Genomic DNA, 26,676 nt, shown 5'->3' on the forward strand with positions numbered 1-26,676 from the left:
AATGCATATTTAGCTTAGAATCTCATCTGGCTCAGAGTTTGTGGGAAAGTGTGATAGTTGCTTTCCAGCCCCTCCACAACCCTTTCCAAGACTACAGATCACTTTCTCTAACAACTCTCTGCTTTAGATGAACTTAGCAAAAATATGTCTTGAGGGAGAACTCTTTATTTGTGAGGAATGGTTTATATTGTAAGATTATATTGTAAAATAGCATAGTCCAAATATTTGTTGCCTACTTGTGTAGAGAGATTAGGAAATTAGATTTCCTATCATTTGTTTGGGAATAGAAGGGAGATATTAATTGCAATGCTATTATTTTCTTCCAGAAAACTTTCCCCTCTCAGACCTGATGACAGAAATCAGTACTGGTGTGGAAACTACTGCAAACAGTAGCACTTCTCTGAGGTACACTCTTATTTGCTTGAAGTTTATCAGTTCGTCTTTAAGAATATGTTGATTGCAGTTTAATCAAGAAAGACTTATGAAACAAAAGGGATGAAGGCAATAATAACCAAACAATTGTGGGGGAGTTAGGGGGACCAAAGACCTTTGTAGATAAGTACATAAGGTGATCAAATTAGCAGGATTTTTAAAAGGCATAATTAATTGCTGTTTTACATTTATCTATAGCAAAAAGACAAATGGAGATGTGAAGGCATTTAAGTATTCATGAAAACTGATAGTAGGGTAGCAATATTAGATATTAGTCAAAACATTCTGGACAGATAGCAGTTAAAATATCCTCATCATATGAGCTATTTAGTGGAAAAAATATTTTAAACTTTATTAAAAAATTGTTAAGATTTTTATTTTAGCGGCCCATGCACAAACGGGATAAGAAGAAAATAATATGATTGCCAGAATAGTCACAATGTATCTGTATAGGCTTTATAGTTTCAAGGTTTTTTGCTTAACTGTTTTTGGCTTAAACAAATAACTTTAAAATAATTCCAAGGGTACAATTATCATCTTCATTTTACAAATGGGATAAAATATTCCTCATCATCACATAGTCAGTTAGTGAAGGAATTAAGAATCTAAATCCAAATGTTAGCCTCATCTCCCACATCTCACAGAGCAACCCTTGATATCAGGCTAAACCTGATATTTTAACTTGGAGTAAGTTCCTTCAGTGTACTGTACATGATCGGGTTTGTATTGCATGTAAGATGAATTTAGTCTAACATTGTTAGATTACTGTTGTAGAATGAAGTCAGTAAAGATAATTTATTTTAACATCATATTTTAAAATTTCTAGAAGAGGTCAGTCATTAATAAAACTTTGTGTTTTTGGCCCTGGCTAGTGTTGCTCAGTGGTTGGAGGATTGGCCCGTGCACCAAAGGGTCATCATGGGTTCGATTCCTGGTCAAGGGCATGTACCTGGGTTTGCAGGTTCTATCCCCGGCCCCAGCTCAGGGATCTTGTAGGAGGCAACCAATCGATGTGTCTCTTTCACATCGCTGTTTCTCTCTCTCTCCCCCCCGCCCCTCCCTTCCTCCCTTCCACTCTCTCTAAAAAAATCAATGGGAAAAAATATCCTCTGATGAGGATTAACAACAAAAAAGGAAAATTTTGTTTTTTGTGTTTTTTTTTAATTTTTTAAAGTTATTAAGCAAATTCTAATGTAATACATGTGTAGCATGGTACAGAGTAAATTGTCAAGAGCTGTTTTTTTTATGCCAAGGTATTTTAAAGCAATTTAGAGATATTCTGATGTTCTAAGTATTTCAGTATATGTCTCTAAAAATTAAGAACACTTTTTAAGTAGATAAAGATAACATTATCATGATAATAAAGTTAGTAACAATTCCTTAATTTCATCTAGTGACCAGTTTACATTAAAATTTCTCTATTTTCCCTAAAACATCCTGTACAGCTTATTTGTTCAAACCAGAATCTGTTCCAAGTATTAATTACATCTAGTATTAATTTCTTCAGTCTCTTTCACTTCAGAACAGTCCTGTTTTTATTTTTTCTCCATGACACTGACTTGCTGACGAGACTAAAATAGTTTCCATGAGATGGATTTTTCTACAATTTCTTTGAAAGAAAACATTTAATTGTCTTATACTCATTTTTGTTAGTGTTTCAATATTCTTATGTCAAAAGTTCTAAAATGGTTAGACAATTTGTATTTAATTAGCACATTAGCAAAATTTAGGATTTGTCTTGAGGCTAGAATTAGTATAGGATTGATTTTTAGTTAATGTCTTAAAAAGTTGACTCACTGTTGCTTTGGCCAGCATCACTTTACCTATATAGAAGGAAAGCTTGTGTAAAGAAGCAAACAAACAAAACAGTAACCCTGACATGTAACATCACAGAATCTCACAGGCAACTCTAGATGCACTGGCATGTGCCTGACTCGTGATGTGTCACTCAGTCTCCCAAAGGTATGATTGCTTCCTTAGCAGCTGTTACTTGTTCAGAGGCTTGGTGGCTTTGGCTCTGCCAAGATGTTGCCATTTATCACCTCTGCCGAGGAGTCCCCTCCTTATCTCCTCTCCCACCCCCTGAAAAAAATTCTGTCAGGGGTTCCCATGAGTCCCACTTTTGCTCTGAGATGCCAGTGTTGACTGTGTGGAGTTCCCTGCACTTGGCTCAGCTCACTTTTGTTCCTTACAAGGAGGAGGAACTAAGTGAAAGTCCCCCAACTCATAGCTCCCCCAGTAGAGTTCTCTGGCCTTTTCTTCCACTCCGTGTCCCCAGTGGTTTTCTGAGCACATTTTTAGTGCCTTTTTGTCAGTTTAAAACACCCAGCCCCAGTGATGGGTATTTAGGGTCAGGTGTTGGGGTGTTTCATCAGGGGCCTCCAGGAAGAGGCCTCAGCAGAGTGACCCCTTGGCTCTTATCAAACTCTGCCTGAAAACAAATCACTGGGTAGTCTTATATTACACATTACTATTTGGGATAAAAAGTGTTTTCTTTTTTTTAAGATCTACCACTCTTGAGAAAGAAGTTCCTGTCATCTTCATTCACCCTTTAAACACTGGATTATTCCGGATAAAAATTCAAGGAGCCACTGGAAAATTTAACATGGTTATCCCTCTTGTGGATGGGATGATCGTCAGCAGGCGAGCACTCGGTAAGGTCTTCACATATGGTTGAAGAGTTGTCGTGTCTTTTTTAAAATATATTTTTATGAGCCAAAATCAAGTAGAAATAAGGAAATATGTTACTAAATAGGGCTCACGTGTAGAAAAACGCTGTTTTGTTCAAAAGGAGCAAGCTTTGAACTGTGCTTAATCTAGTAAGTATGAGTAGAACTATAAATCACAAAATTCAGTTTTAGAAAATGAAGATAGCTGTTTGTAATCCAGGGCAGGAACTGGGTCATCAGACCAGATTTTTATTCTGTTTTTCCTTGTCCTTGTATATTTCTTCTGATAGTTTTATCTTCATGGCGTTTTGTCCGTCTCTCTGGGGATGGGGATAGTTTTGCAAATGGGCTGATAGTTTGAGTTTGTGGAGAATAGTTCACTTTAGTACCGAGAGTTCACCTTGCTGACTGATTATTCACATTGCTTTAAAACCCTCTGTTTTCAAGGTTTTCTGGTGAGGCAGACTGTAATTAATATTTGTAGAAGAAAGAGGCTGGAAAGTGACTCCTACAGTCCACCACATGTCCGCCGGAAACAGAAAATCACTGACATTGTCAACAAGTACCGGAACAAGCAGTTGGAGCCAGAGTTTTATACTTCACTTTTCCAGGAGGTTGGACTCAAGAACTATAGTTCTTAGACTCTTGAACTGTTTAGGACTCTTCAACTCCAGTTTGGGGCTATAATATCAAAGTAAAACAATTTGATAGGTGATCACTGTAAAAATAAAAACAAATCACTCCCCAAGAGTTTACTGTTTAATCACCAGAATAGAAGAAACACATTTAAACCCATCTGATAGAAGACTTCCAGCTTTCTAGTGAAATGGGCTCCAGACACAATCATATTCCTTCTGGTAATGATGATATACATTTTAGCCATAAACTTTCTTTTAAAAGTGACAATTTTAGTTAAATCTGAGCCTTTTGAGGAGAAAGGCTTTTGTGCATCTTAGTTAAACACATGCATTGGTAGTATCAAATTTGCAAATTAGAAGTTGAAGATAATTTTATACCTCACTTTTTAGGAGGTTGTGTTCAAAATTAAAATGTCTCAGAATCTTCAGGACCTTTGAAGACTCAAGTTGATAGCATGGAGGAAAAGGAAAGAAATCTCAACTTTCTGCTCACTCATAGGTCCCTTTGTCATCTGTCTGTCATCCAGCTGTCCAGCTGACAGAAGAGGACTTGTGGACTGGTTTTTGGCTCAGATATGAAGTCTGGCATTAAAATCTTCCATATTTTCTCTCCACATTTCAAAAAGTTATTATGCTCAGTACTGCACAGACCTCTCTGAAGGCCTCGTTTCTGGGCAGCCCAGGAGCAGATCTAATACGGAGGCATGGCCCTGTCCTTTAATAAGGGACAGAGGCGTTTGTGGGGTTAGAAGTTATAAGACAGCAGGGATGCCTCCACACTCTCTAGTATTGTCTAGCTTGGTGACATAATGACAGGGTAAACATTCGTAATTCCTTGGTAATATAGTAAGAAATATAAATTCACAACAAGGGTTGAAAATTATTTGGTTTCATTCATTGTCTCTTATTTCAGGACCAAGCAGGAGACTGCAGTAGTTTATGAAGGATTCTAATTTGGGGTTCAGGAAATAGCCTCTCACCACTACTAATTCAGATCTCTCCCAGGGAGCTACTGGATTTCATCACTGTTGACAAGCATTAGTGACCACCTGCTTGGGTGGCTGCTGTTAAAAATGGCTATTGTTGTCATATTTTCTGGACTTTGCCAGCTGAAGGCACAACAAATCCCAGCCCGGGTTTTGGAAATACGTGTTACCTCGCTGCTACTTTTCTGCCAGGGATAAATGTTTTGAGGTGGCCAGACCCAGAACATCATTACAAGGATTCCTGTTACAGCACTAGAGTAGACACTGCTCATTTCTCCTATTCTTATGCGCTTTCCTCTTTATTAAGATCATTTTATGTTAAGAAAATAAGTGACATTTAAAGTCCAAAAAGGAGTGGTCACAGTTGTATAAGGGGTGATTTCTCACCCGACATCTGATGTCAATAGATTCTGTAGGTTAGGGATGCAATGGTCTGTTTGGTTTGATGTTTTGGTAATTAGGGGGCAGAGGATAGTGTGTAGGGCCTAATTCCCTGTGTAGATACTTGTTTCAGAAGTACGTATTTTGTCATGTATGAGCAAGAAATGTGGGCATAGTGGCTCCTGGTTTTAAGTTTGCTATACTTTTTTCTTCATGTTTGTTTTAAGCTCAGGTAAAACCTTCTATGACTCCATTTTCCATTCAGGGTATAATGTTATTCAGTAATTGATTTTCTTTGTAATCTGGGCAATAAATTGATTTTTCCAGATGGTAGCATGGAGGAGGGGTATGTATGATAAAGTTTAGGAAGTTCTACTCTAAAAATGTTTTAGTAACTCAGCAGATATAAGGCGAGGTTTAACAGTTTTCATGGAAGTTCCAGATTGACCGTTCAAAGGGAAAATGGGCCCTTGTTCTAGTGGTTGTGAACAAATAAGGCTATAAATTGATGTGCAGCTTATAACATTCCAGAGGTTAAAAATAGCTGATGTAGGTGTACTTCCTCAGTGAGATTTTTCAGATAGATCTTTTACCTTTGGCTTAGTTTTACTACTAAGTCAGCAAAATGTACTGTGGTGTGTATGTTGGGGGTAGGCTTCCTGATCCTGTAGTTTGCTCTAATTTCTAGCCACTCCTTGTAATTCGAATGGCTTTGGTAAGTGAACATCTGTGTTGAATGGAATTTATGACCTGAAAGATCTAGTGGTCTCCCAGGGGAGGAGGGAGGGATCCAGGACTACGAAGTCCAGTATGTAAGGCGCAAACAGGACGAGGTATGCAGACTTCGTCAGGTGCTGGTTCCTTCTGTTCAAAATAACATCTACTTTTAAAAGGAGGTGTGGTAAGAGCCCTTGCACCTTTTACTAGAATTACGGGTTTGAGTTCATGGTCACTAAGGTCACCCACCTGCCTTTGTTAAAGTCACTTTGAGTAGAATAATGGCAGAGGAGCATATTTAGTCCCTAGTAACAGTTTTTAGAAGTGCATTCATAACCTTTGTAGGGAAGCCAGGACCGCTTGGGCCTGTGGCTTAAGACAGTTTAGTTGCTGCCATGTGACAGGTACACCGGGAGGTGGATGAGCGTGGCATTCGTGACAAGAAAAGCATTACCCAAGGCACAGAGGCAGGTAGTCCCTCATCTTCTAGCTTGCACTTGGTGATGGAGGCTTTCCTCTTCCTCTCTCTGGAAGCACTAAGAGCAGTGACAGGGCTTTTGCCTTTTTAATCCTTTCCTTGTTCAGCCAACTTGCCCTTTGGTTCAGTGCTTCCCCCGAAGTATCCCCTACTCCTGCCCATTGGCTGTTTGACAGGAATAGTTACATTGTGGGTTGACACTACACACACACACACACACACACACACACACACACACACGCATGCACGTTAATCGCCATTTCCAGGTCCTCTACTTCAGGGCAACCCATTCTCCTTTGGCCTCATAAATACAAAAACCTACAGCTTTGGCCAGTAATATCGCGAGGTCTTCACAAACGGTTACTTCTACGTGCACCGAGGAACTCTTATCAGGCTCTGCAGACTGCTATTTAAAGAGGCAGAGTCTTCAAGAATATTTATTTCTACTGGCAGGTGAACTTTACCCAAAGTGGGAGTTGGCATTGCTCAAAGGCTTGGTTCGTAAAAAGTAGCTGGTAAAAGGTGTAATAGAGATAATTTGACACTCCTGCTGGCAGTAGTTCTCCATTCAGCACTTAAAAACCCATTCAGGTTATATCTTCCTAAAAAAATGATTTATATGTTTACATGAATTGATAAGTTGCATTAGATGGTCTGTTTTAAGAATTTCCATGACAGCCTCTTTTCCTGAGACGGAGAGATTGGAGGTAGTCCACCCACTCAATGTGGAAGCAGACAGGGGTTCTTTTCTTGGTAGCTAAAGAAGCCATGTACTTACTGTATAGTGTTTTTCTCAAGAGTATCAACTCATGTTCTTCAGATGCTTTTCTTTTTTTATAATGGTGAGGGAAGAGGTATAATTTGGGATTCCACAGTGCCTTGCATATAGTAGGCGCCCAATAAATATTTGTTGAAGCAAACCAAGTTTCCCAAGTCCTTGTCTCTTGCAGTGACCAAGAACATCTTTCTCCTCCGAAGGGCTTGGCAGTTGTGGCTAAAAGATAAGCAGTATCATTATTTGCTTGAAACCATATATACAATTTGTATGAATTTCACTATGTTGCCAAGACATGACCTTTTTCTTATTGTATTTTCTGTAAATATTTCTGGCTCTGAACTGTAAAGTAAAGGCGAAATGTAAATATGAAGGCGCCGTGTCCCTTGCCTCCTGTGTTTTCTCTTCGTTGGTTAGGGAAGAAGGCCCAGAGGCTTGTTTGTATTTATGCCGATCCTTTGTCCAGAAGAAACCCATGGAATATTGAATGTAATACATTTAGTCAATTAAATTTTAAGGAGATTCTTATCTACTAACGTTGTGTGTGCTTTTGGTCCTCTGCCAGGGTTTGACTCCTGTGTGGGTGTTTTGTAGACCTGTGGAGTTTCCCCCTGGTTTGGGGGAGTCTCATCAAGTACTCAGACTTGGTCAAAGTATTTGGCTTCTATGCTGGAAGGAGCTTGTGTAATGAAGGCCCTGCCAGCAGAGGCCACATCCCAGGGGCAGCAGTCCCGAGACACACGGAACACACTGTGCTCTCTGCCCACAGAGGACAAGCTCTGCCAGGCTGGCCAGTCAGGAAAGGAAGAGGTTTGGCTGCAGATGGTTCCATGGGGCCAGGTTAGCATCTTAATGCCTAGATGACATGGTGGGTGATCGTGCCACATGAGATAGGGATGGGTGCCTTTGCCTAGAGCCGCTCCCTCCAGCCTGGCACTGATTCCATGTGAAGTTAGGGTGTGGCCCCTGGACTGCGCCAGGGAGCTACCTCCCTGCAGTTGTGTCCACATCTGTCCACCCCAGGACCTCCAGCTAGCCCTGGGGGCCCGGGAGGCTTCTCTCTGGGCTGGCTGCACAGTGGCCATTTCAAGATCTGACAAGAAAATGTGTGTTTGAGCCTTTCCCACCTGTGCTGTCCTGCTCTCTCTGACCCCAGACCCTTCAGGACCTGGTGCCAAGAAATCACCCCCAACCCAGCCCACTTAGTTTCTGGTCTTGAACTCTGGGTCTTGAGTGGCACAGCTCATCAGGGCACTGCTTCTTGGACACATATTCTAATACCATCTGCCCAGACTTCCTCTGAGGACTCTGGTCATCCCACATCTGGGCTAAGACTCCCTTTAAACACACTGGCCCTCTAAGCCCCAGGTCTCCCCTCTTCCCTCCTCTCTAGCTATCTAGCTGTCTGTTTAATCCTTACCCGAAGACATATTTAGAGGAAGGGAGAGAGAGAGAGAGAAACATCGATGTGAGAGAGAAGTCGATCAGTTGTATATGCCCTAACCAAGGATGGAACCGACAGCCCGGGTATGTACCCTGACAGGGAATCGAACTGGCAACCTTTTGGTGCACAGGACGATGCTCAACCAATCAAGCCACTCCGGCCGGGCTCCCCTCATTTTTTTTGTGGCTGGCCCACTTGCCCTTCTCCCCAGGCTGGTGGCTTCCTAGAAGGGGGTCCTTTTAGCCCATGTCTCCCTCTAGGTCCACCACCCACTTCGTGCAGCTGCTCCACCAGCCTGGAACTTGGTCTGCCCAGCTTTCCAGCCTGTGCTCCGTGAAATGCTGTGGTCTCGAAATCAAGTCTGCAGCAGAATTATTGTCCATTAATGTGTTGAGTCCCAAGCCTCAGCCCCTGGAGGTTCTGACTTAGTAGAACAAGGTGAGCATGGAAATCAGCGTGTTTCCCAAGTACCCTGCACCCCCCACCCACCTGCTGACAGTGACAGGCAGGTGGTTCAAGGACCCTCCTAGAGAATACTGTGCTGCTGCCTCCCTCCCACACAGCAGCCACTTGTGTTGACCTCCCGCACCCACCAGACTCCAGCTCAGGGCTTATCAGGCCCTGCGAGTTCTGGAGCCACCTGCCTCAGGGCCTGGCACGTGGAGGTTCACTTCATGAATGAATGAGTGAATGAGAGGTGGGGTGGGAGGAGGTAAGAATGGCATTTGAGAGTATTCTGCCCACTTGGGAGATAAAGGAATGAGGTTAAAGCCTTAGAAGCTCCTCACTGAACTCCCTAATAAGGAGAGGTGCCAAAGCTTCCTCAATAAATAAGAACCATTTACAGAGGGCCTACTATGTGTTAGAAAGTTTTTAAATGTCAGCCCAGTGACCCAATCTGGCCCACCAGACTTGTTTTGTTTAGCCAACAGTATTTTAATGTTCGATTCAGTATTTTTAAATTGGCAGATTTCACATAAAATCTCTGATGTTTTGGCTCTCTTAGAAGTCAGGAGAGCTGGCTGTACTGGACCTGCATTTCCCACACATCAGTTCCTGGGACAGCTGTCTGCTTTAGAGGCTCTACACTCCATCCGGTTTGCACAGTCCCCACCACTCCCACGAAGTGTAAGTGTGGGCACATGGAGCCTGAATTTTGGGACCAGGGACCTGGCTGGCTTCTAGAGGATTCTGTGACCTCAAATATATGAACACCCACCTGTGGGCAATGCTTATCTCAACACTTGCTTTTCTAACTTTTAGCAGCTTGGTGAGGAAAGAATTATTCCCATCCTACGAGAGGATTCCGGAGGTGGCGCATGAACCCAATAGCAACTTAGCAGGGATTCAAACCCAGGCCTGCCCGGGCTTACTCTCACTGCGCCGGCTCCTGACCATTCATCCAAATAGCTCTCCCTTCCCTGAAGGACACTGTGACTTCCTTGTTACGTCACCAGCTCAGTCACAATTGGTTTGAGAGCAGAGCATGGCCCAGCCCACCAGATCCCCAGGGCAGCCCTGCCAGCCCAGCTCAGGCTGGCCCGGCTTGGCCTCACACGCACCATGAAGTACCCTCTGGTGCCGCTGGTGAACGACCTCACGTTCTCTTTCCTGGTGTTCTGGCTCGGTCTGCCCGTGGCCTTGCTGTTGTTCTTGTTGATCGTCTGGTTTCGCTTCTTACTTAGCCAAGGTGAGCCACCCAGGCTGGGCCCTAATCCTGGAGCTGGGCAGGGGTCTGGAAACGACTGCGGAGAGAGGAGCTTCTTTGGGGGCATTTTCACTGTTGGCTCAGAGCCGACAAGTGGTCACCTGAAAGGAAAAAGGACTGATTTGGTAGTTTAGTTTCTCGGAGTCCAGGTGAATCCCCAAGTTGGCCCAGGAAGCAGTATGTGCGTGTGTCTGTGTCCCCTCAGGGCCACGGCTGGCACGGAAGGTCTTTGCTGCTAGCAGTGGCCCTCAGAAAGTGGTGACCCCTCTGGGGAGATGAATTAGAAGGAGGTGTCCCTTCCTGTGAATGCAGCCAGGGCACAGGCTCTGAGAGCAGAGCGTAGGCTGGGTTTCAGTCCCTCTCACCCTTCAGCTCAGTGCTCTCGTGCAGTAAACACTGCACAATGGGAGGTGGCAGCCTTAGGCATTTATCAGGGGCCAGTGACCACTCACCCTTTTTCCCTGGAGGGTAATACATCTCTGGTTTCTCTGGGACACAGGGTCCTGAGCTCAGCATGCTGGGTGGAGCTGGCCATTGGAAGCTGGGAGTGGGCAGGGGCGCAGCTTGGCCACGTGGCAGGAATGACTCCCTGCCTGTCCTGTCTCCCTGGGCCTCTTCCTCGGGACAGCTTGACCTCCCACCCCCTGCTCCTCAGCCCCATGAACTTTGACCAACTGGGCAAGCAGGGCACTGAGTATGCTGCCACCTCTGGTCAGATGGCATTGAGACAGGGTGAGCAGTTTACCCCCTAACCTACCCCATGATTTCAGATATGGGGGTCGTGGTGTAAACATCGGGAGTTCCTGGTGAGAGCTTTCAGAAAGTGTTTGTTTAAAGTATGATCTCCTCATTCCCAGGGTGCACCATGGCCCTTGGGCATCAGCCGGTGGCTGGTGGAGTCAGCACACGTGCCTGTGCTGTGGCTATAACAGCTGTCGGTCTGGAGTCTAGGGGATGTGGGCCCAGATTCCAGCTTTGCCCCTCAACAGTTTATAATGATAGCTAGGCTTTTCTGAACACGGTGCACTAGGACTTGTGCTCAATACTTGATGCGTATTGTTTCATTTAGCCCTCAGAATAACCCTGTGGAGTAGTCCTTACTGTACAACTGAGGGAACTGAGGCTTGCAAGAGAAGCCACCTGCCCAAGGTCACACACCGAGGGAGTGTTTAAGGCTGCCTATCCCGGCTCTGGCACCTACCAGCTGTGTGGCTCTGGACAAGCCCTTCCCGAGCCTTGGTTTTCTCATCTACAAAATGGAGATAATAATGGTCACTGCCCTTTTGGAGAGATGCACAGCAAGGGCGGGCCACACAGCACAGGTACACATAGTAGGTGCTTGCAGGCTGAGAAATAATCTAGTCCATATTGGTTTTGTCAAGGTAGGAGGAAGAATAGCAGTGGCTTTGAGTGGCATTTCTGGAAGGAGAAGGGACACCTTCCCTGAGGTCTAAGGTACTGATTTCCTGCAGCAATTCATTCTCCTTGGAGGCCCTGCTTGAAAGCTATCCACAACCTGCCCTGCCCCACCCCTTCTCACCTTTCTCCTAAGAGGCAGTTTACCTGCTGACATCTGACCTGGAACCAAGAAATAAATTCTTTTTGTTAATATTTTTTTGGTTGATCCTTACCCGAGGATATTTTTTTTCATTGAGTCTTAGAGTGGAAGGGAGGAGGGGGAGAGAGACATTTCGATGTGAGAGAGATACATCAATTGGTTGCCTCGTAAATATGCCCCAACCAGGACTGAACCTGCAACCCAGCTACATGCCCTTGACTGGGAATTGAACCTGCAACCCTTCAGTGCGTGAGCCAGTGCTCTAACCACTGAGCAACGCTAGCCAGGGTTCTTTTGTTAATTTTGCAATGAACAGAAACTGTCCTTAAAGAGAGTGAACGGCCCTTCTTCATGGTCTCTGTCTTCCTGGAACTCTCAGTATTACTGCTTCTGTTCTGTCCTTGTGCCTGGAACTGGCCCAAATCCAGGGTCTGGGCCTGCTAGGGTTTGGTGGGGGCTGGGGCTTGCGATACTCTCGTCTGTGGTTTTCTATCTGCTGTGGATCTCTTTACTGGAGTCAGTTTGGCCTGGAATCCAGTGGAAAGCAGACAAGAGTAGCTCTGACTCCCCCTCCCACCCCTGCCTGGCCAGGCTGCACGGGGCAGTTTTAGGGCCCAGGAGGCAGAGGGTTGAGCAACATGCCTCGTGGCCAATGTGGCCAAGGAGTATGCAATTTCCCCAGTCGAGGGGGAAGCAAGAGGGCGGAGAGAAGGAAGCTTTCTGGTGAGCCCTGAGAAGCTGGCCATGGGGCCAGCATTAACCCCCTGCCGTTATATAGGGAGAGAGGACCAAGCCAGGCATGCCTTTCAAGGGGGAGACCCTGGAATTTGCAGAAAGAAGAGGGGAGACCCCAAATAACTGGACTTAGGGGTAAAACAAAAGTGAGCACCATAGGCTATGCCTGTTGAGAGTCCTGACCGCTCCTCAAGCTGGTCCTTGGAGTGAGTTGTTAATTTCAAAGCTGCCTTTGAAGTCCCCGACCTCAAACAGTGCACCCAATGGAACACGTGGCACCTAGTACAGGAGGCGCATTTGAGTCCAGCAGGACCACTTCCTGGCTGTGAGCTGGACATCACCTTTCTGAGCCTTCCCCGTTGTAGAATATGAAGAACATCGGTAATTGCCTCAGGAAGTCGTTAAAAGGGTTAAATGAGAAAAGGCATGTAAAACATGTAGCACATAGTACGTGCTCAGAAAACAATCGCCATATCTAGTGAAGATCAGCCACTTCAAGCCATGGCGCTGATTTTTAACTGATAACTGCCAACACTACTGAATGCCCGTTTTACAAATCTCACTTCAATTAACCCTCATTATAGAAGAGGCTATTGTTGTGCCCATTTTACAGATGAGGACAATGAGGCTCCGTCTTTTTGGATGTCGGCTCTTGGTCTGCAATCGGAGGGCCTTTTTCAGCCTTCTTTACTTCTTTGCAGCTGGTGAAATAAGAGTAGATGTAGTAAGAAAAGTAACAACCTCCTCTGCCCTCTCACCTTTCTCCCCTTGCCTCCCAAGGTAAGCCATATGAGCAAGCTCATGCACCTATTTAGTGACACCTGCAGGTTTAAAGAAAAATGGAGGAGGGAGTATTCTTTGTTTACCTATTAAAAAGGAGAGGGGGGGATTCTACACATAGATTCCTCTGAAGCTTGCTTGAAACACATAGACATCCTGCAAGTAGAAAGGTATAGACCCAATGCAGTTGTTGTAATAGCTTCATGACCTGCCACCGGATGGACAGGCGGGCCTCCATTAGGTGTGACTGTGCCACACTTCGACCAACAAGAACTCTCATGATGGACGTGCACGCACATGGTTTCTAGGGTGTTTGTTTTGTTGTGTGTGTGTGTGTGTGTGTGTGTATTTTACCACAAAACAAGGCTGCAATGGAAATCATTGTTCCTACTAGTATATACCCAGATGTTTGTGAATGAATGTACCAGTGGACAAATGGATGGTTGGGTTTGTGTCTCCTCTGTGCCTGCTCCTGGACCGCACCCAATGCAGGTAGGCTGTTTGCTCATCTCAGGGTCCTTCCCTGTTTAGTAGGTGAACATGGCCTCTTTGTGAGTTACAGAGCAATCTTTTGATCCCTGGTCACCATTCCAGGCCCTGAAGTCTTCCCGAGGTCTCAGGGCTGGCCCCCTAGCCTCAGACAAGGCTGCAGGGATGCCCAGGCCTGGCAGGGGGCTCCTTGTGGATCAGGGATAGGAGACAGAATGTGACCATCCAAGAAGCTTTGTCTTACTCCTCCACAGATTCAGAGGAAAATGAGTCGGATTTGTGCTTTGATTGGGAGCCATGGAGCAAAGGCCCAGCCGAGTGGGACAGTACACTCCAGAGCCAAGAGGAGGAGAGGCCCGGCCAGTGAGCCTGTCTTGCCAGGTGAGGCCCTTTTAGGGAGATGGGTGGGGGGAAGGGCAACCTCAGAGACTGTCCACAGCCTTGGGCAGCTGCCAGGTGGACAGCTGACTCCCTCCACCATTGCAGAGCTTGCCATCTCTGCCGCGTTGGAGAACCTTCTGCTTCATTGTGTGGGAGACCTGTTCTTGCCATGTGGGAGCCACCTTACAAAGGTCCCCCACCCTTTGCTTCTTGGCCTCACCTCCCACAACTCTCCCTGGGGACTTTGCCCTGGCTGTTGCCTCCACCTGGAACCCTTCTCCCCTAGACATCCACGTGGTGCACTCCCTCACCTCTGAGGTTTTGCTCAAATTCACTCTCTCAGCAGGGTCCCCGACTGCCCTCCTTATTATGGACATCTCTCCCAGCTTCACGGGCCCCCCTGCTCTGCTTTCCTTTACCTTTTGCCACGGTGGGGGCTCAATAGTTGTTTGTATAAGGGATAAAATTATAATGATAAATAATAACACCAGCTGATACTCCTTGGGTACCAGGCCTGTGCTCAGCATTTCCCTCTCACAAACGCATTTATGAAAGCCTACAAGGAGGATGTTATCCTGGTCTCCATTTTACAAACGAGGATGCAGAGCGGCAGTGCCGCAGGCAACGTGCCCAGAGTGATGGAGCCCCACAGCTGTGCACACCCAGGAGGCCTCAGCCAGTCCAATGGGGCTAAATGCCATCTCCACGCCAGGGACCCCCAAATGTGTGTATCTCGCCTAATCTTCCTTCTGAGTTGGATACCTTTTCATGGCTAGAATGGGATAGTTTATTCCCTTTGCTAAACCCAACAAAGCAAAACCCAACATGTGACCTGCTAACTTCTCTCCATCTCCATGACAGCACTCCCATTGCTGGTCTGGCTGCATGAGCCCCATGCTGGGGGTCAGCCTCATGGCTCTCTTTGCCTCCCACCCCACACGCAGTCCCGCCCCATCCTCCATCTCTTGCATCGTCTCTCTCTTCCCCTGGCCACCCGGGCCTGCCCTCCTCGGAAGTCTGCCCCTGCAACATGTCACTACCCCCTGCTCTGCCCCATGGGTCACAACTTGGAGCCCCTGCCAGGCCAAGTGGAGGAAGGAGGTGGGACTGAGAAGCAGGGACCCTCACGTGCCCTTAATTACAGTGATTCTTAGCCTTCCCGGGTCATGACCTTGATAGTTGCGGCCCCTTTCCCCACAGTCCTGTGCCTGGGGCCAACTTCACAGGGCGTGACTTGTATGGGCACCCAAGGTCCCATGTTCAGCAGAGCCCATCTTGGTATAATGCTCAGCTGTGGCTGTCTTGAAATTTTTATTAGTAACAAGGAGCCATGTGCTCATTATTATTGAGCCCCACAAATTATGTAGCCTGTCCTGTTTGCATACAGTTAGTGGGGTAAGAAAAGGAGATATTCAAACTCTGCTCAGGGACCCTGTCCCATTTATACAGAGCACTTCCCACCCCCCAATATCTGCCCTCTCTCACTCTCATTCCATTGTCATCCCTAGACCCAACCTGCCAGTTGCTCCCAGCTTGGTTTTCCTGGAGTCCGCCGGGCAGTGGCAATGGCCGAAGTGGACGGGAGAGTCTCACCAGGGAGGGGAGAGGACTTCAGCGACTGAGGCGCTTTTCTGGGATGCCCACCTCATTCCCTCCAAAGTCTCTGGAGGACCCCCAGGTCCCAGGGAGGAGCCTGCAGCTGTGAAGACGGTATAAGCAGTCACACGGGGAGAAGTTGGCCAAATAAATTGAGAAGAGGTCCTCGGGCAGGGCTGGGCCTGAGCGTGTGGGTCCATATTAAAGGCAATAGGGGCTGCCTGAGCTCAGGAGACCCTGACGTGCGTTCTGGGCCTGACCAAGTCCATGTCCATTCATTCACAAGCTGTGGGGCCTGGGCCAACCCTGGCCCTGACCTGGGCCTCCTGACCCCGTTTGGGAACCTGGACCCTCCTTCCCGTCTGTTCAAAGGACTGGGGGATCTTGCTCTGAACCTCCATTGTCTCATTTCAGACTCACTCCTCAATTAGTCTTCCGGCTGATTGTAACCACGTTGACTTTATAAGTATCTGCAGAGTGTCTACCATGCACCTGGTTCCTTTAAGAAGAGCTCACATTTAATGAGCGCTCACTGTGTCCCAGGCACTCTTCCGTGTACTTTACACACATTGTTGTTTTTAACCCTCACAAGCATTCTATCAGGTGGGGTCTTTGATTATCCCTGTTTCGCAGATGGGGAAACTGAGGCACAGAGCAGTCAAGTAACTTGTTGAATTGCAATGGTGGAGTTGGGACGTGAACCTAAGCTCTGCGGCTCCAGAGCCGGCCCTGGCCCACTGGGCCGATGGTTTGCCAGGTTGGAGTGTCGGGGGCAGTCATGGGGAGGCACTTGGAAGAAATCCCAATCTGTCCTTGTACCCGCACCGGCCCCCCAGAGGCAGCAGGGTTGATGGGCTGTAGAGGGGACAGGCCCTCCCGAGTCTCACCAGGTGTCACCTTTGTCCCCTCTTTCCCTCTCGTCACACATTCCATCAACCACCGCAAGCAGAGAGAATGGAGCCTGAGTTATTGGCTGGTCGTCTGGAGTTGGGTCTCCCCTGCTCTGCCCTTGTTGCCCGTTAGTCTGAACGATCCATCCAAAGCACAGATCCAGACACGCCGTCGCCCTGCGTAGGGCCCTCTGTAGCTCCCTACGGCTCTGGGCTAAAGCCCGGTTCCTCATGCGGTGGGGAGCTGCCCTTTGGGATCCGAGCCCTATCGCATTTGCTGGGTGAGGTGTCTGTGCTCACCGACAAGGCTGCTGTGAACGCCCTTGAACTTCTGTCTTTGCATACAAGTGTGCTGCTGTCTATGGGATAAATTCTGAAAGGGGGGCTTGTTGAATACATCTGTGCTTTACAGTTTGCAGATATTGTGAAGTTGTCTTACCAAAAGGTGGCACCGAAAGTACTTACAAAGGTGCCTGTTTCTCCTGGCCTCTGGCCCACTGTATACCCCCTAAATCACCGTCACCAACCGGTGGCCACGGACCACTGGTCGCCTGTGAGGTCCGAGAGATTGGCGACCACTGCCCTAAATAACACCCTCCCACACCCCCCACACCCCCACACACACTCACACCCCCACACACACTCACACACACTCTCTCACACACCCACACTCATACACACTCTTACACACCCACCCTCACACTCACATACACACATACTCTCACACACACACTCACACACTCTCACACATACACTCACACACACTCTCTCACACACCCACACTCATACTCTTACACACCCACCCTCACACTCACATACACACACTCTCTCACACACACACACACATGCTCTCACACACACACACACACTCTCACACATACACTCACACACTCACATACACTCACACACTCTCACACACACTGACACACTCACATACACACACTCACATACACTCACACACTGACACACTCACACACACACTCACACACATACACTCTCTCACACACACACACTCACACACATACACACACACGGCCCTCTGTCTACACACGCTTTGTTCTGGCTGATGAGCTTTGTCCACGCTATGTTTTGCTGGGAGCTTTCCTGGTGTTGAATAAATACTTTTGATAACAAACCTCCCCTGTGGCTGAAGCTTCCCCCTGGCTTGTCTGGCATTTTCTCCAACCACCCTGCTCCCTGTCGGCCACTGTCTCTCCCCCACCCCCACTGTCCAGGGTTGTTGACCATTGTTCAGCCTCCATGCTGACCCAGAGAATTCAGTTGAGTCATCCCCAACCCTCCACCCCCCACCCCCGACCCTCGAGCCTCTCTGGAGGAGCCAGAGGAGCCTTGGGGGCTCAGACCCTGAAGGGGAGCTGGTCGCACCCCTGGGAGCACCCGGCAGCAGGCAGGGGCCACAGCTCCTCGGGGCCACTGGCCGGTAAGTGGTGAGGGCTGTGGGGAGATGCCCTCCTGCTTTGAGTGGGCGCCGAGACCCTGGGTGTGGATTGGGGCTGCCTTCCTGGCATTTTGTCCTGTTAGGCAGGGACGTGTGTGTCTGATAAGCACACCTGTGACTTAGTGATAGGCTCCCTGAGAGACATTGTCCCGATCTGAGCAGCCGCGCTGAGTGCCTGCCCAGTGCTGAGTGCTCCCATGTGTTCTCCTATTTGCTCTTCACCGCAGCCTCGGGAGGCGGGTCATCTAGGGTCATGGAGGTTAAGTCACTTGCCCCAAGTCACATAGCCTGGAAGGGGCCTATTTTCCTGACTCTTAACTGAGATGTGTTTCCCGGGATCCACACAATACCCCGGGCTCATCCTGGACTGGAACCATGCCACTTCCGGATGTGCTGTTGATGTTTGCAAAAATACGAGGAAACTCAGAACAATAGTGTGTGTGTCTCCCCAGCCCCAAGAGCTCGGGAATCTTGGAGGACAGTCCAGGGTGGGGTGGGGGCACTGCTGGGGTCATCAGAGACACGGGCTCCATTCCCGGTCTCTGGAGCCCTTGTCAGGACACATCTCTTGGGCCCGCCCTTATTTCCCAGCCCTGAACCCCTCACCCTCCCACCACCATCCCTTCAGGCCTCGTGTCACCATCAGCAAAATGGGACCGGTCTCTGTATTTGCTTCCTGTGGCTGTCACACACAAAAGTACCACAAATGGGGCAGCTTAGAGGGGGTGTCACATCTCCAGGTCTAAGGAGCTGGAAGTCCAGAATCAGGGTGCAGGCAGGGCAGGCTCCCCCTGTGCTGGGAAGGGGAGAACCTTCCTTGTCTCCTCCAGCTGCTGGCAGCGCCATCCTCACGGGTCTCCCTGTGTGTCATGTCTTCCTCTGCGCATGCTGCGTCCAAGTCTCCTTTTCGTAAGGACCAGTCATTGGATCAGGGCCCTCCCTGAGGGCTGCATTTTAACTTGATTACCTCTGTTGAGACCCTATTTCCAAATGTCATATTCTGAGGTCCGGGGGTTAGGATGTCCATGGCTAATCCTGGCAGGACACAGTTCCAGCCCGAACACCCTCTGTGAGGACTGACTGTGAGCACAGTGCTTGGCTGGTGCTTTATAATGCTCCATGAATTGTTGCCAAAAGCAAAAAGCTGAGCAACCTGGAAATACAATGCTTGGTGCACATCAGGTGCCAGGCACAGATTGGGCATGTGTTATCCCTCTGAATCCTAACAACTACCCCTGGTAGCAGGCAAGGTTTGCATTGAAATGATGAAGCTGGGACTCAGAGAGGTTGAGGCACTTGCCTGAGGTCACACAGCCCAAGTAGCAGAGCTGAGGATGAACTCCAGGCCTGTGAGACTCCACTATATCACACAGGGCAGGAGAGCACTATAGTGAGGAGTGGTAGTTGCTCAGAGGGGTAGAAAGGCAGGGAGGGAGTGCTGAGCACATATCACGTGACCCTGGGGAGCCTCCTGGGTCAGACGGGCAGGGAATGCTCTTGACAATGGTGAGTGGATGGGCTAAATCACAGGCTGCCTGGTGAGGTGCTGGCAGGTGGCCAGTTGCAGGGCCGCCATGTCTGAGTCACTCCACTGCGACCTAACCAGCCCAGCCGATACTCCAGGGCTGGGACCCAGCCCGCCAGGGCTGAGGAATGTTGCCCAGAGCGTGGACACACTTCACTTCATTCTCAGTACACACAGCTCTCCAGGAAGCCAAGAGGTGGTGCTTCCTTTAAGAAGCTTGAAAGTGCAGTTTAGTCAAGATTCAGGCTACTCTCTCTTCCTCTTGCTTTCTTTCCAAGGGTTCCCTACACCTGAAGGGAGTGATGTTAGGTTTTCTATTCTGGACTAGAAGTTCATTTATTCAGGTATTAACATATTGACTTACTCAAGTCTCTATTCATTCACTCATTTACTTATCCACTCATTCTCACCTAATGGTTCACTAATTCATTCATTCATTCATTCTTTTACTCAAGTACTCATGCTCACACACTCCTGTACACAGCCATTCACTCTTCCACCTATCTGTCATCCATCCATCCATCATCCATGTAGCCATCATCCATCCATCCAACCTTTATTAAGCACCTACCATGTTTTCCACACAAAGCTTCTCACGCCTCCCAAATGACTTTTTCACCCATTTTTACTGCTATTTCCACTTACATATTTGGAGGGAGGACCTTTGCGCCAATGGGACCCCAGGCACTTGGCCTCCTGGTGGTGTGGTTTCAGGATCTCCTCCTCTGGAAAGGCGATAGCCCCAGTCTGCACATGAGAGCAGTGATGGCCGCCTGAGACTCGGGCTCCTGAGGGCCCCTGCCCATCTTTTGATGCCAAGACTATGCATATTCCTGGGCACTGTCGCTCCGGTGGGGCGATTTCCAGTTGTTGGGCTCCATTTTTTGCTTCCCCCAGGCCAGAGCAGACCACAGTGACCTGTGGATTTCGGCCCCTCCTAAGGAGCACCCTTGGGCTGCTCTTCTTAAAGGCAAGTATGCCGAGGGCAGGGCGGGCAGGCGGTGGGTGGAGGGGTGGATCATGGCATTCTGTCCAGGCCAGAGAGTAAGGGGAGGGGCTCCTGGCCCATAACAGATTCGGGGGAAGGACACAAGCCAGAAAAGCCAGGAGGAATGTCCCTTCCTCGTCCCTACTTCACATTCAGGGCTAAAGGCCAGTTCCCAGGGAGGCTTTTCTGACGCCCACAGCTGGCCACTTGCGTTTCCTCCTCCCTTAGCATCTTTCCTTCCCCCACCCAAGCCCTGCCCTTTCTCACCCCCCAACACATTGCTGCCTGCTTGCTTTTCTGTTTCCTGGCAAATTCCCCATCCCCATTTCACAGAGGAGGAGACCAAGGCTGGGAGAAGGTGGGAGACCGCTCACCGTCATGGAGGGCGTGTGCACTCAGGGGAAGACCCCAGGGTTAGGTATGCTTTTCCTATTGACATTAGTCAGGCCCTTTATTTATTTATTTTAAAATATTTTTTATTGATTTCCAAGAGGAAGGGAGGGAGAGAGAGAGAGAGAGAGAGAGAGAGAGAGAGAGAGAGAGAGAGAGAGAGATAAACATCAATGATGAGAGAGAATCATTGATTGGCTGCCTCCTGCATGTCCCACACTGGGTATGGAGCTCACAAACCGGGCATGTGCCCTGACTGGGAATGGAATCATGATCTCCTGATTCATAGGTCAACACTCAACCACTGAGCCAAGCCGGCCGGGCAGTCTGGTCTTTTATTAATGCAGTTTTCCTTACAGTGGAAGGCCTATGGATAATAAAAATGGCACTACAAATGATATTACATGGCTGTTTTTTAAAGGTGCCATTTCCACTTGACCATAGTGCAGGCAGGTGGGCAGGGCTCAGGGGTGTGTGTGTGTGTGTGTGTGTGTGCGCGCGCGCGCCTGGAGGTGGCCCTCACTGAGCCAGCCCCGCCTGGGAGGAGGTTGGACCTCTGCCCTGGTGAGGGGGTGTCTGGGAACTGGGCGAGCAGCCTCCCTCCTGCTCACACCGTCGCCTGAGTCAGCCCCACAGCAAGGCGGCGGCGGAGGCAGCAGCAGCAGCAGCACAGAGGCTCACCTGTGAGCTGTGAGAGTGCCAGCTCATGGCAGAGCCTGCCCTTCTCTCCACCGTCCAGATGGAGAGGCTGGCCCCGGTGTCCCTGGCCTCACCATGTCCCCGGATCCCACGGGCTCACATCGCCAGGCAGCCGGGTTGCTGTGCCCAGCACCGGACTGACCTGGGCTGCAGGTACAGGAATCACAGGGGGAGATGGGGGAGGTTTGGGCCACTGGTGTCTCAGGGCCAAGGCTGAGGAATGTGGGGACCAAGTTGAAGACCTACCATGTACTGGGGGGTGTAGGTCATTTCAGTTCTTACATCACCCCTTTGAAGCAAGAATCCCTCTCCCTTCCTACAGATGAGGAAACAGAAGCTCTGAGAGGTCTAGGAAATGGCCCAAGTGGTGGAGGTGTCCAACTTGGTCCATGGGACCCCAAACCCAGACCCTTCCTGGGACACAACACCCTGGCCTGGGCTCCTGCTGCTGGCTCCTGCAGGGGACACTGATTTTCGGGTTCTTAGAGATGTGAGTGATGCTCAATATGTGCTGTTTCCCCTTCTTACGAATGTAGAGAGTTTTAGGCACCCCAGGAGTCATCTGGGGTTCAGGGTTCAGGACCTTAAGCTATGAAATCTCGGCTGGATGAGTGTGGCTGTGTGGTCACCTGGGCTGACAGCTGTGTCACTCTTCCTGCTCAGGTGCCTCTGACAGCCAGACCAGAATTTTTAAGAAGTCATTTCTCCCCATGTGTGATTACAGCATATCACAACATGAATATTATAGAAATTCCAACAGTGCAGACGGAGATGTGCCTGTGCCCAGAACTGACTGCGGTAAAGTTTTGGCATAACCCTGGGAGAGCCTTTGGATGTACATGAAACAACCCTCATAGAGTTCTACACAAATGAGACCACGCCACCGTGTGCTTCCGGACTTCCTTCCATCCCTTAATTAAGGCCGTGCTCATCTTCATTTGATGACAACAAAGATCTAACTCGGTGACATAAAGATCTAACTCACTGATTTTAATGGCCTTCCAGATCCAACTTTATGGATGGCCTTTGGTGCATTTGAACCAGCTACAGCTAACGGACGTTTAGATTGGTCCCAATGTTTAGCAATTCTGAGCAATATTTCAGTGAACGTCTTTGGGGACTGGTGTGGGTAAAACTCATTTCTGGAAGGGCAATTGCAGGTTTAAAAGGAACAATTAGAATTTTGATGGACCCTGCTTAATCGCCCTCCAAAAAAGTCCATGCCTACAGCAGGGAAGCCCCGGACCCCACTCCTTCCCACCCAGGACCTGAAGACTGGCTGGCCTGTATGTGGAGAGCAGACTCAGGGAGTATGAGATGCTGATCCTAGAACAACTGAGCCCATAGAACGCCCTAGGCTACGGGAAGAGGCAGGGAGCTCAGGGAGATTCACACAGCATATTCACTGAGCTCCTGTGCGTGGGGGGCTCTGGCTCATCCTAGGCAAACATCACGTAGGACATGTGATTTTTAAAAAATATTTTTTTATTGATTTCAGGAAGGGAGAGGGAGAGAGAGATAGGAACATCAATAATGATCGGCTGCCTTCTGCATGCCCCCCACTGGGGATCAAGCCCACAATCCCAGACATGTGTCCTGACCAGGAATTGAACTGTGACCTCCTGGTTCATAGGTTAGTGCTCAACCACTGACCCACACCGGCCAGGCAGGACGTGTGATTTTATTGAGAATGGATCTTAATAAGCCAAATACATCTCTGCCTGCCTCTCTCTCTCTCTCTCTCTCTCTCTCTCTCTCTCTCTCTCTCTCTCCCCATCCACCAAGCTACCTACCTATCTAGTATGACTGTTCCCCTGACCTCTTTCTACTCACCCTTAATTTCTTAGTTCCTTGTAATCCCCAAGGCCATTCATATTGGATTCACTGTAAGAGTACCAGACCCATTGAAGGTGCTCAATACTTACCGGATGAATGAACAAATGAATTTTGTTGCATTCCCTTTGTTACTTTAAACAAAACAAGAAAAATAACACTCTGACTTCCAGAACAGTAGTTTTTCAAACTCTAGAGTTCTGTCAATCTTTTATTTGAATTTTATCTTTATTATGTTTTTGAGTATTGAAAAACTGGTAACGGCATCACACATGTCATGTGTTATATCGCAACTATATTTTGTCCATCAGAATTACATAGGTTGCATGATCTGTAAATGTTTTCACTTGAACTTAAGAGTTTACAATAGTATCATTGTTCTCTATTTTGTTTATTGAAATGAGATCCTACTGGCAAAAAACAAACAAACAAAACCAATATATGAAAGCCACTTCCCTGAGACAGGGCTGGTTCATCTGCTCCGGGCCAGTTCTCAAAGTCAGTATGTCAGTTCTTCCTACACTATATGAGTTCATTCATCTCCCTGATCACTCACCTGTGAGTCATTCATTTACTCAACACCATAAGCTCCCAGACGTGAGACCACATCTGTTTTGTTCACTCTTGTATCTCCACGACCCAGTGCATTGTGGGTGTTCATGAAATACTTGCTCAATGAATGAAATGCTCACTGCCTCTCTGTGAAGTCCCGTGATGGGCACGGGGACATGAGGATGAATGAGATGCTCCCAGCCCTCGGGCTGCCACAGGCTGGTCCAGGAGGAAGACCTGGGACTGGTCCACTGCAATATGATGCAATAAATGCTGATGAGAAAGGTCTGAGCTGGGTGACTAGAGTTGGTGTCGTCATCAAATACAACTTCCCACAAAGTGAGTGGGACATAGGCTCTCTATGTGACTATGAATGAACAAATGAATTTTGTTGCATTTTCTTTGTTACTTTAAACAAAATAACACTCTGACTTCCAGAACAGCAGTTTTGTTTTTCAGTTATAGTTGACATACAATAGAAACAATCAACGTTGCTCTTGGGAGGAGTCTTAATGATGCTGTAGGGATTCAGTCAACCTCACTCCTAAATAGAGATACATTTTCTGTTAATTCATGATTGCTATAAAAATGCAAAAAAAAAATAGCAAGTGAAATCCACTTCCCCCTGCCACCTCCAACCCACAACAATAGTAATTGTGAACAGTTCCGTATAAATCTGTAAGATTTTATGCTTCATAAATGTGTGTTTATATCTACATGTGGAAAACATATATGCTCTAATCCATGTGTAGAACACTTAAATACTTGCAGCATTTCGTATTTGATCTTTTCCACGTGATATCTTTTCATGGCAATATAGAGATCTACATTGTTCTCTGTAAAGGCTGTGTGATTTTCCATTTTATGACTGAGCCCTGCTTTTGTAACTACCGTCCTGCGATGGACTTTTGGTTGTTTCCTTGTCTTTGGGAGTGGGTTGCTATTTGCATAAATTATACTGCATTGTCTTGGACACATATCCTGAGCACTTATCCTTATGATAAATTCCCATTATAGGAATCGTTGAGTCCAAAGGCAAATGCTTTTACTTTGGAACATATGACCAAATGGTTTCCCAGGAAGGTTGTATCCAATCACAGACTCACCTAGTGGGTGCCGACTTTTGTTTATTTATATTCTTGACATTCTCGCCAGGACATTATGGCTCATGTTAGTCTTTGCCAGTTGCATCTTTTTCTAACTCACCTTTCTTTTCTTCCTGGGGTGGTTGACCGTCTTTCACATGCTGAGTGTCTGAGAGATCAGGGAGGCTGGGAGGCCCACTGGGAGTCTAGTGCAACTATCACATTCCCTTAATAACTGGTTAAGCGACTTGGCTGACTGCACACAGTGAGTTTGAAATAAGTCACTTTTACAAATTTAACATATTTTACTCATGTGTAGCCATGAGATCTCTGCCATCACAGGTAATGTCACTTATCTCTGTAGATATCATGTACCTTTAAATCTCCAAACACGCCCCTGCATGTGACCTCAAGCCCAGAATGGATCACCCACACACAACTTGAATGTATCAGTGGCAGAGGACAGACTGCGTCTCAAAGCCCAGCCTCACCACGTAGCAGCTGTGGGATTCTGGGGAAGTTACCTGACCTCTCTGAGCCCCAGTTTCCTTTTCTGCAAGATGGTTGCAAACGACAGTTTCGACCCACAGGTTGAGAACCGCTAGCAGGGTCGCCTAAGACCATCGGAAAACACAGATATTTACATTACAATTCATAACAGTAGCAAAATTACAGTTATGAAGTAGCAACAAAAATAATTTTATGGTTGGGGGTCACCACATGAGGAACTGTATTAAAGGGCCGCGGCATTAGAAAAGTTGAGAACCACTGTCCTAGAGGGTGAAATGAAACCAGTGTGTGCGAAGACAGCGCAGTGCGGGTGTGGGGAGTGTGCACTGCCCAGGCATTACCATCCCAGGGAAGATGTGGGAGCTGACACCACCAGCACAGGCTTGTTCCCAGGGGATCACCTGAGCTCAGGCCTCCCGAGGCCACGGAGTGGTAGAAAGGTCTGCATTTGAGCTCCACATCACTTTCACTTACCGCAGCTCTCTGAGCCTGTTCCTTTATTTGCAAAATAAGTGTCTTTTTTTTTTTTTTTTTTTTTTACTTTACATTGTTTTTTATTTTTCAATTGCAGTTGACATACAATATTACATTAGCTTCAGGTGTACAACCCGGTCATTCTAATCATAGTCACGGTCAAGTCCTCCAGGATCTCCACCCAGAACTGCCACCTGGGTGCTGCTCTGCCGAAAAAGCCCTTGCAGGCAAATTCTCTCACCTGAGGAGGAACCGGCCCTTTCTCACCTGCACTGCACACCCGAAAGGGCAGGTCTCTTCTGACAGGACTTCCTGTTTCCTCTCTGGCCTCCCTGCGGAGCAGAGGGAGAAGCTCTGATTCCATGGAGGGTTAGGCTGCTCCCTTCAGGCCCTGGGCTTCTCCACCCCTCCAGCTGCCCCCCCCCCCACACACACACCTGTCCCCAGGTACTGCTGACACCACCCAGGTTGGCCGGCTGATGCTCACAGCATGTGAGAATTTCA

General features: G+C 47.8%; 3 protein-coding genes across 7 annotated transcripts in view; all 3 read left to right on the top strand.

Moving 5' to 3' along the window:
• RALGAPB (Ral GTPase activating protein non-catalytic subunit beta) overlaps window positions 1-7,608 on the top strand; it is a 90,817-nt gene extending 83,209 nt beyond the window's left edge. For all 4 annotated transcript variants that reach the window (XM_080685085.1, XM_080685086.1, XM_080685087.1 and 1 more), the window contains 3 exons: window positions 327-405; window positions 2,938-3,086; window positions 3,549-7,608. In XM_080685085.1, the coding sequence (XP_080541211.1) occupies window positions 327-405; window positions 2,938-3,086; window positions 3,549-3,742 (422 nt within the window). In that variant the 3' untranslated portion in view covers window positions 3,743-7,608. The remainder of the gene's footprint in view (window positions 1-326; window positions 406-2,937; window positions 3,087-3,548) is intronic.
• A 2,351-nt stretch (window positions 7,609-9,959) lies between these two features.
• ADIG (adipogenin) lies at window positions 9,960-17,786 on the top strand. Of its 2 annotated transcripts, XR_013961473.1 has the most exons (4): window positions 10,004-10,210; window positions 14,045-14,171; window positions 14,684-14,895; window positions 15,680-16,025. XR_013961473.1 is itself a non-coding variant. In XM_080685089.1 (3 exons), exons 1-2 carry the CDS (start codon window positions 10,084-10,086, stop codon window positions 14,155-14,157), a joined length of 240 nt encoding a protein of 79 aa, XP_080541215.1. In that variant the 5' UTR covers window positions 9,960-10,083; the 3' UTR covers window positions 14,158-14,171; window positions 15,680-17,786. The 2 variants fall into 2 exon arrangements, 1 of the variants encoding a protein (XP_080541215.1); XM_080685089.1 differs by lacking the exon at window positions 14,684-14,895 and having other exon boundaries at window positions 9,960-10,210; window positions 15,680-17,786.
• Window positions 17,787-21,725: 3,939 nt separating this feature from the next.
• Window positions 21,726-26,676, top strand: part of ARHGAP40 (Rho GTPase activating protein 40) — a gene marked incomplete at both ends in the record, with an annotated part of 29,871 nt that continues 24,920 nt past the window's right edge. The window contains one exon of the mRNA XM_080683770.1: window positions 21,726-21,871. Coding sequence (XP_080539896.1) covers window positions 21,726-21,871 — 146 coding nt within the window. The remainder of the gene's footprint in view (window positions 21,872-26,676) is intronic.

Source organism: Plecotus auritus (assembly GCF_963455305.1).
Source record: "Plecotus auritus genome assembly, chromosome: 8".
In the NCBI taxonomy this organism is placed as follows: Eukaryota; Metazoa; Chordata; class Mammalia; order Chiroptera; family Vespertilionidae; genus Plecotus; species Plecotus auritus.